At 42.3% G+C, this 10,108-nt stretch overlaps 1 protein-coding gene across 2 annotated transcripts in view; it reads right to left on the bottom strand.

Annotated features, from left to right (window-relative positions):
* LOC116688895 (transducin-like enhancer protein 1) overlaps positions 1–8,077 on the bottom strand; it is a 21,166-nt gene extending 13,089 nt beyond the window's left edge. Inside the window, exons 1-6 of one of the 2 annotated variants that reach the window (XM_032515077.1) lie at positions 7,283–8,077; positions 6,803–6,891; positions 5,781–5,844; positions 4,954–4,998; positions 1,293–1,355; positions 197–301 (exon numbers count right to left, since the gene is read on the bottom strand). In XM_032515077.1, the coding sequence (XP_032370968.1) occupies positions 197–301; positions 1,293–1,355; positions 4,954–4,998; positions 5,781–5,844; positions 6,803–6,891; positions 7,283–7,306 (390 nt within the window). In that variant the 5' untranslated portion in view covers positions 7,307–8,077. Of the gene's footprint in view, positions 1–196; positions 302–1,292; positions 1,356–4,953; positions 4,999–5,780; positions 5,845–6,802; positions 6,904–7,282 lie in introns of both variants that reach the window. The other variant, XM_032515076.1, reaches the window with a different exon arrangement.
* Between the last annotated feature and the right edge of the window lie 2,031 nt (positions 8,078–10,108).

The raw sequence follows: 10,108 nt of genomic DNA, 5'->3' as shown, positions 1-10,108 counted from the left end.
ACTTGTGAAAGGGAATTAGCATCGGAGAAGATAAAATCGGAGAGGTTAAAATTAAACTTAAAATGAAATCTCTGCCTTTAATGTGTGGAGAAGGAAATGTATTTCTTATGGGAAGAATTCGATTTTTATAAAAAGAGTACACACAGAAATGTGGACCAGCTGATTTAGGTAAAGAGTAAGTAAAATAAATACACACTGTAGGTGGAAGGCCTGGCAGTCCACGTACCCCGATGACAGCATTTAGCTCTGCCATAGTCACCTGCTTGGCTCGCTCTACAGCTTGGACCACCTGCTGCTGATGCTGCAAAACACACAGACAAACACGATGTTGATCAAGACCAAGAGAAAAAGGTTGATTCATCAGAAAAGCTAGCAAAGACAACTAGACATCAAAAGATGTTTTTATGCATGTTGTTTTTTAAACCCAAAATGAAAATCAAATCAATCAATTGGAGAGTATAAATGGTTAAAAAAAGGTCTGTAGTAGGCTTGGGCAATCCCTTCTATTTTGGTATTGTCCAAGGATAGTCACTCAACATTGCTGATATGCAATTTGATCAAAAACAGGCAGGTTACATTGAACACTACGATTTCACTATAATCAATGAAATTGGCTACACCAGCTTGGCTGTCCTGCATCCAACTTAGCTGACATGCAGCGGTGAACGTATTGTCTCATTAACACTCTGTGTTGCTGATAGCGTCTTGCGTCGATAGCTCAAACCAGTCAATTTTTTCATATTCTTTATTACAGCGGCTTATTATCCGCTTCACATTTAAACTGACATTAGTACACTCAAGTGCTCACAGGGCTCTCATTCTTTCAGCTACTTTCTCGCCAGCAAAGAGTTTACACACTTCAAGTTTAAGGTCTGTTAGCTACTTTACTGTAGCTTAGCGATTAGCAATGGTTGCTCCCTCTCCTGCTATTTGTTGATCAGCGTGTTTAGCTATTCCTCTGCCTAACTTTAAAGATAATTTAACATGTAATACATGTAGTTTATTATTCATTATTGGAAGCACAGCTCCATACCAAGAAACCCAATTGTTTACGTTGGCTGGGAGGCTGGATGACTATCCAAAGTAAACATATTATCCCATCAGGTGTCAAAATAGGCAAACTGGTTTGTATTTGGATTTAAAATGTAATCGTCACTGGTGCTGATTAACTGAGCTCAGCCAACTTGCTGCTCCACCAGAAACGTCTGTAAATGAACAGTAGGGCGCAGAAAGATTATTTATATTTAGTTATGAGAGTAGGTTAAATAGCTCAATGTCACACAAATACTTACCTCCTGCGAGAGGAAGGGAATGACTTGTGCACAGATGGTGTTTAGTCTCTTGGCAATCTCGGTCTGATTGAAGAAAAGATACAGAGACAGAAAGCAACTTAATTGTTAATAACATAATTACATTCATTTAGAAAAGACAGCTGTTCAGTTACACCAATAAAGTAATACAAGCACACACACAAACACACTGGAGACTGCCGCCTCCACAGTAAGTCAACACACACACGCAGAAGCCCCTACCAGTCTGTGATACAATAACGACGCGCACACCCACACAGGCACGCACGCACACTTTTCCTTCTCATCATCAGCATGAGCTCAAGTTTCTCTCTTGCCTGTTGTATTTCTTTTACTCTAGCTCTATCCTCTGTGCTCTTGTCCCTCTTCCCATCAGCACTTCAACATAATCTCATCAGCAACTAACTTCATTTGCTTTCCCCCAGTATCCATGCCAACACATCCGCCTGCCCCCAAACCCCCGGAGGTGGCAACAATTGGCTGAAACCAGATACCCCCACAGTGGCATCAAATCAGATAAGGTGACTCATATTACATATCATCCAATCAAATTGATACCAAAGAGGCCAGGGTGAAGCGGGAATTAGAGGAGCCATGAAACGTAGTAATGGCTCATCGGACAAACACATCCCACATAAATAGATACATAGGCACACACACTGGATGTAAAAGCTTCAAGGGCTATGTGCTGTGTGAAAACCTACAAAGAGTTGTATGATTCTTTTTTTTTTATCACATGTCAAAAACTACTAAGACACTTGTGCATATGAAAAAACTCAGTGAAATTACAGCTATCAAGCTAAAAAGATTTGGTTTTCTATCATATTCTTCTTCTATTCATATTTTCTATCCTTCCTGCAATCCCTTTGTTATTAAAAAGTCAACAAGACTAAGAGTCAACAGCCATGCTAGCAGCTATGTGATTTGCTTTTAGTTTAACATGTTAGCATACTAACATTTGCTAATGAGTACTACACATGAATTACAGACGAGTGTAATGGGAATATAGGAATTTCGTATTATAAAAGTAAAATGTTGACCTGATGATGAGGCTCGGTGAAAAAGCAGGGGATCAAAATTTACCTTTTTTTCTTGAGGGGACATAATTGTCTAAAAAAATGTCATGGCAAGCCACCCAATAGTTGATGAAATATTTCATTCTTGACAAAGTGAGGACCCAACGGACATTGCCATCCCTAAAGCCATGCTGCAAGCACAATATATTATATAACGGATTTTAAAGCTGAAATTCTGGGGAGGCCTGTTGCATACTTGCTCTCATTGGGTCTCTGTCTCACACTGACCCTGCCACAGTTCAGCCAATTATGTACTTAGATAAGCTAAATAAAGTACTAGCCTATTCAGAATGAAGTCTTGAGCTAAACAAGTAACTGCTTCACCTACAATAGAACTAGGAAGTATAATACAATTGGCACTGCCTAAAAGAATGTAAATAAGGTGGTTATGTAAATATGCTAAGTAAAAGTAAAGATAGGAGAAACAAACAGAGGCAAGTAAATATGCTTTACGCTGTGAACACTAAATACTATGAAGAATTGACTCTTTATCCAGAATCAAAGAGAATATGGAATCTGATGGAGTTATAAGCCTTTAGATTGCTTGTAGTTCTTTTTGTCCTTCATATCTGTGTGTGTGTGTATATATATATATATATATATTTGGGAAATAGCACACCTGTTTTACGGTGCTCCAACACAACAAGCTGTACAGTAGGTTAGTCTGCTCTTTGAATCAGCATCATAGCCCATCTAAGTGATGTGTCTTGCCATTGTTCTCAGCGCTGTCTAGGTGGTGTGTGTGTGCTCTTAATATACCTGTTACTACAGCCTTTCTACAATGAATTAGAAAGTGACCGTAACAACATACTTCCGGCCCAGTAGAAACCTGCACCCTGGCCAGCTCATGAGTTGCAGACTTCCACACAATGTAACTCAATCTCATAATGTCCAACTTATTCCATGCATAGAAAGCCTTAACTAAAGAGCTATTTCAGGCACAGTATACCTACACATCCATTCTCAGAATCTTGGGTTGTAAGCCTATAATTAGCCTTGTATAATGGCTGACGGATTAGCCTTGTATAATGGCTCGCTGACTATGTTGTCTGAGAATAGTTTGACCAACTACTATCAGGTCAGCTCAGCTAATCTAACTAAGCTAACTGACAAAACTAACAAGGATCAAACAAACGAGGCAACAAACACCCGAAGCTTCAATCCCAGAATGAGGCACTTTACAATTCAGGATTTAAAAAAGACAATTGGTGCATTATTCACACTATAATATTCATAATTGAGAGCAAGTAAACAAAAGTTGAGGATACAGTGAGAAGATGTACACACACCATATGTCAACAGAGAACTGACTTCCCAACACACACACACACACACACACGCACGCACGCACGCACGCACGCACGCACGCACGCACGCACGCACGCACGCACGCACGCACGCACGCACGCACGCACGCACGCACGCACGCACGCACGCACGTTGCTCTGACAACTGCGGCCCCAAGCTAATGGTCTCCCCTGGAGCTTTAGTGTGTGTGTGTGTGTGTGTGTGTGTTTATGTGTGCGGACAATAGAAGGAGATGCATCTCCCTCACAATGAAAGAACAGTAGCCTTTCATGGACATAAAACAAAAAAGGAGCCAGAAAAAAAAATAAAAAGTGTGGGGGTGTAGCAAAGAGATCCCATAATTTTGAATGGAGAGTGAGGAAGGCAGAAAGAAAAGGAGAGAACTTGGGTTATAAAAATGGGAGAATAACACAAGAGAAGAAGGGGGGAGGGGAACTAATGGGAGGGAGTGTGAGAAAGTCAGAGAAGCATCCCCAATCCTCGGTGAAGCAGCCAGGTCAATCCACCTCCAATTTCCTCTGGTCTGTCTGGTCGATAGCTGTGGTAATTACTGGTAAACGCTGTGAGCCCTGCACCACTCCAGTGGGGAAATGTGTGTTTGTGTTCATGTGAAAGGGAGTGAGAGTTTTCCCTTCTCATCTATGTGTTTACATACAAACGTACTTAACCATGAGAGATGTTTGCCTTTAGATGTGTCGGTGTATGTACTTATGCATACACGTTTGACTCTGTATTTTACAGTGCATGGGTTCAATTGCTCCTTGTCATCACATGTTTGCATACATTATGTACATGTCCTTGCCTTACAATACAACAGGTAAGAGTCCTTTCTGTATTTCTTGTTTGCTCCCTCCTACTAAAAGGGGGAGCTCTGCTGTCTCTCCTCTGCCGGCCTCACTGTGATCGATTCCTCTGCCCTCCCCAGCCCTGCCCCTCTAATGTAATAAAACAGGCCGCTCCCCTAGACAGCACCAATCAATCTACAGAGCCATTCATCCTGCCTCTGGGCTCAGCCGGCCGGCCCTAACTGGGGAAATGAGACAGAGCCCCATCGATCACGAATAAACACACAACCCCACACCCACACACACAAATGAATGAACACACAAATGCATTTGTGCACACAGAAGGACACGTCAACAGGCACACACCCCAAATACATCAAAACCCTGCCAGGAGAGACAGAGGGAAAGGAGGGGAAGATAGACAAACACAAAGACGCATAGGGTAGACCGAGGTAGACAGACGAGCATCCATACCTGTTTGTGCATTTCGATGTTGAGACCATAAGACATCTCATAGTACTGAGGAAGACAGAGAGTCAGATTAGTGAAAGGTATTCTGAAGTTTTGAAACAGGTGTTTTATTGGAACAACCTAGACTTGCAGATCTTGTGTGTCGCACCAGGGAATTCTCAGCGAGCATTCAAATTGCTTTTGAAAGACCAAGCATCCAAATGAAATGCTTTTTACCTGTGCAAGTGTCTCTCATCATAGAGACAAAATAGAGATACATGTTTGCAAACAATTCAGAACGGCATTCCTGTCTACTTTTGTTTCTGTTTCGGACTAAAGGCTTTCAACACACACACACACACTAAGCATCCTTTGACCTCACTTTGTTTCAGGTTAAGTAAAATTATACTTTACTTTAGAAAAAAATAGATCAATACAGAATTTCATCTTTTTCAACCTACCAAAACGTTGGATTAGCTGAAATACTGGAGCTCAGTTTGATCAAAATGAAAACTCTGCCTACTCTTAGATTGCAGAATTGTAGCACAGTCTAATCTGACACTCTAATCATCTTCATTAGTGTGTCTGAGTAAGGAAACGGAATAGAAAAAGTTGCTGTGCATTTTTTTTTTATAATGCCTCTTCCCCTTGTTCAGATAACAACACAGTAAGTATTTACTTAAGAATTTTCACTTATCAGCAATTGCAAAGATGAAGTTCACCTCCAGAACACATGGAGTTGGTTGGGACACAGTATCCTCCTCAAGGACACTTCAGGAGCCCAAAAGCCTCACTATGTCATGTGTGATGCTGTGTGGGGGCAAATGAATTGAGTGTCACATGGATCTCACCATGACATAGTGTCTCTGCATCTCCGTCTTTTCACTGGCCAACTTCTCGCACTCCATCTTGAGACTGAAAAATACAACAATACACCATTTACTTCATAAGAAACTTCTCAAGTTAAGCCAATTTAACCTCATTCAACAAGTCTGTTGGTGTAAACTAGCACCTCAGTTTTCCACAGACTGAGAATGTAAATATTCATAAATTATACACATATAAAAAAAAATGTCAGAAGATTTAGTTTTTCCTCAACCTTGATTTTACAGCACAAAGTTTTACTGACGATAAATGAATATCGGCACATAATCAGATGTGCGACTGCATCTCTTTTGTCTAAAACACCTACTCAAACTAAGAATAAACTGTTTTCCTAAAAGATGAATAAGAATGGTCGCTAAACGGTGCAGTGCACAGAGCAGAAAGTGAAATGGAGACGATGCTTCTTCATGTCTAACTATGATAACCAGGGTCCATTGGCTGTGGGAGGTTTGGTTTAACCTTGGCCTTTGTAAGTGTGAATAAGGATGTGAGAAAACCAAACAGCCTGTTTGTAAATCAGTGGGGGTCACCTGTTGCGGCCAACCCTCCCCAACAAAACAACTAAGTAACAGCACACACAAAGCAAGAAAACCTGCACACTTACTCGGCAGTCTTTTCCTTACACACACAAACACACACACACACACAGGGGGAAATAAGGAGTGATTTATGAAACCCTGAGCCCACACGCCAGCCCCTGGCTCTCACCCATCACCAGGACTTAGACCTACCGCAGTGTAAGCGCTAACACTGATGACTGGGTCTGCTGCATATGTGTGTGCTTTTGTGTAAATGTGTGTAATCCAGGTTTATGGGTTAGTACGAGGCCAGAGCTGGGGTTTTGTTCATTATGGCCAGGGGGGGATGACTGCGGTTAGGGTGAGGTTTAGTGTTATTAGGTAGATGACAATGAAAAAAATGGTCATTGTGCCACCCATACAGACAGCAGACTTACTTCCCTGTGAATGTGTGCGTTTGTATTATTCACCTGTGGTACTGTGCCTGAAGAAACTGGAACTCCTCCTTGATGCGGTCCAGTGACTCTGGGATGGTGAACTTGAAGGGCTGGCCTTGAGCCTGGTGGGGCGTCTGACACACACACACACGCACACGCACACACACACACACACACACACACACACACACACACACACACACACACACAGTCAGGGGATTAATAACATCATGCCTCATTATGTGGCCTATAATTTGCATCCGATCCTCTCCAGGCTAACATGTAATGTCAACAACTTTTAATTATAAGCCGTTATTAAACAAACAATATTATCAATCCCGCGCTACTTCTTAGGGCAGATGCAGAGCCCAATTAACAAGAAGTCGAATGATTAAACATGTGCTTTGCCTGAAGAGGCTGTTAAAAGTAAGACCACAAGAAGCGCTGGTCAGACAAAGACGTAGCTAATGTTATCTCTGAAAAACTGTTAAAGCAGGAAGGGAAGAGTCTTACCGGGTGTCGCCCCTGGGGAAACATTGTTATCTCCGGGAGGATGGAAGTTTCTTTCTGAAAAACACTCTTCGGTGGATCAAATTAGAGCACAGTGAGGATGTGGGGTGCCCCAGATCACGGAGACGAATCCATCCGCCGTTATAAGTAGGACCGACTGTCGTCAATTTCAACCAAAACCAACCGCCCCGCCGCTCCGTCCGAATTCACGGACCGTTTAATGCGAATCCCTGCTCCTCGCTGTCTCTCGCTATGTTTCGGTCGTTGTCTCTCCTCCGCTCCACTGGCAACACGGCTGTTAATCAACCGCAAAAACACGGGAAACGGCTCATTAGCTGAAGGCAGCTAAAGAACGGGGAGGAGGGTGTGAACCAGGTGAGAAATGAAAATGCTGGAGCCTCCTCAATCACTCTAGCGTTGGTTTTGTGTAGGATCCGATGTATTCTGAGTGCAGAGAGACATACAAACAAACAAACCAGGAAAAAGTCAAGCCGGTAGTAGCTAGCTAAACTAGACCATCAAACGACAGCCGCACAGTGGCTCTCAGTCGAAGCATCAGAAACAAATCCACACAAGTTAATTGCAGTGAAGAGTTCCCACTTGACTCGCTGCGGTCCCTCGTCGACGGTTGAAAAGTCAAGAAAACAGAAACATTTACTTCCCCGTTGAGTTTGATTGCGTCCAAAACAGATTTCAAGAAACAAAGAGGAAATATCTTAGTTTAATAACAACAACTTCCACCACAGCGGTAACAGTCCAATGTCTATCTCTGCGTTTACCTCAATGGCAACTTTCTCACGCGGTTTCACGCTCCCAAGCTAACCGAAACTGTAGGTCGGCCCACAAAACGGCCCCGGACCAATCAGGGCCGTGGCTCCACGTGGGGATGGTGACGTAGATCATACAGCTGACCAATAGCCGCTCTTTAAACTGCCCCGAGTCTGTTGACCTGGTTGAGCTACGCGGATTCTGGGCAATCAGGGCGTAGTAAGGAGCTACCATACCGGAGGCGCGCAGGGCGGGCAGTGCAGAGCGATGTGTGAAGGCAAATCTCACCTGTCAATCAAAGTAACGTGGGCCCAGCAGGCGCGGGGTTGAACATGTGCGCATGCACATACACATGGACACGCACATGCACGCTGATAGACAAACGAATCAGCCCACACACAGAAACAAATACTTTTCTTTCTTAGTAGCTGCCATAGACTGTTAATATTATATGGTAGCTGCTTTGGACCTTCCTAACACGTGCCATTGCAAATCAAGTCAAACCTCTCTCTGTCTTCCTCTTCTCCCTCTCTATGTAATAATAATAATAATAATAATAATCTTGCTGCTATCTTGTCTTTCCTGTCCTCCCTGTTTGTGCCACTTGTGCTATGCATATGTGGTCTCCAGGCACACTTTTTTGTTTAGAAAGGTTACATTTGTTGTTTGTTGTTGTCCTAGCTATGCAGTATTTCTTCTTTTTTAAATTTATAGTTAATTATACTTGTATTGGGTTAAACCTATATGTATTATATTAATTCTTTTTGGGTTTGACATTGTACGACCTCTCCAGGGACAGCAGATGTAAAATAGCCTTATGGCACATTTTACATTGTATATTTATTATTAATGTGCGTTGTCCCTGTTAAATAAAAGTGAAATAAATACAATAAATAACTAATAATAGTACTTGGAATTTCAAACTCCTGTCGATTTATGAGGACTATGGTTTATTGCTCATCAAAAATTTCCATGAACCAGAAATTGAGAGTGCAGATACCAAGTCAGAAAAGTCCACCACAACTCAGATGACAGTAAACAACATATACGGTAGATGGTACACATAACTGTGTACAAATATAATACGTACACAGTAATAAAAATACAGTACATGTCTCCTAGCACTGATGTTATTGTCTGTGATGTTATTATCTGTGCCAGTGTCTTCCTTCTTCTGAAAATATTAGACATTTTGATGGTACATACACACTAACAAAATTAGTTCCTTATTCCTCTGTTGTTGATACAAGCAATGACTGACACAATCTGTTGTTATATTCACACACACACACACACACATACACACACACACAGGCCCAAATACATGCACAACAGGACCTACATACTACATGCATTATGTAAGAAGAGATTCAAAGTTCAGTGCTTTGCTTAAGGCTAATTCAGCAGTACCCTGGAGGTAAACTGGAACCACTCCAGCTACCAGTCCACACTCCTTACTTGGTCTGTGCAGGGACCTGAACCTACGACCCAAACCAAGATAAAAAATGTTCCAAGTATTAATCTCCTTTCCCTACAGCTGTACTGGTCACCACCACAACTTAAGCTAACCAGCATTTGCGCGAGTCACAGCTACAGCCACATTAACAACAAATAAGTAACTTGCACCACCCGTTCTTGACTTTGTCATGTTTTTTGTATAACCAGCAGTATTAAGATTTGACAAACCTGAGCAGCCAATGAACTAATGAAATACTGAGGGATGTGAAAAAGTTACATCATTATTGGTGAGAGGGTTGAAACTGGGTCGTAAAACAGGCTCAGGGTTTACTGTGCTCCTCCTCTTATCACATCTAAGCACCGCTGACTTTACATGGAAAACCCCTCAGTTCCACGCTGACCTGTGATTGGCTTGGAGAGTTCATCCCCCGACCCCTGACCTTTGACCTGTGCAGCGGCTGATCCAGTCCTATAAGACTCCTGAATGTGACCAGCAGTAACCTTTATCCCAGCTCTCAGGAACACAACACACAATCACAACTAGTACAACTACATGTGCGTGCGTGTGTGCGTGTGTGTGTTTGTGTGTGTAACACTGTCTTG

The sequence above is a fragment of the Etheostoma spectabile genome, chromosome 5 (genome assembly GCF_008692095.1).
Source record: "Etheostoma spectabile isolate EspeVRDwgs_2016 chromosome 5, UIUC_Espe_1.0, whole genome shotgun sequence".
NCBI lineage: Eukaryota > Metazoa > Chordata > Actinopteri > Perciformes > Percidae > Etheostoma > Etheostoma spectabile.
The sequence above is the reverse complement of the archived record's forward strand: the minus strand, read 5'-3'. Positions and strand labels throughout refer to the sequence as shown.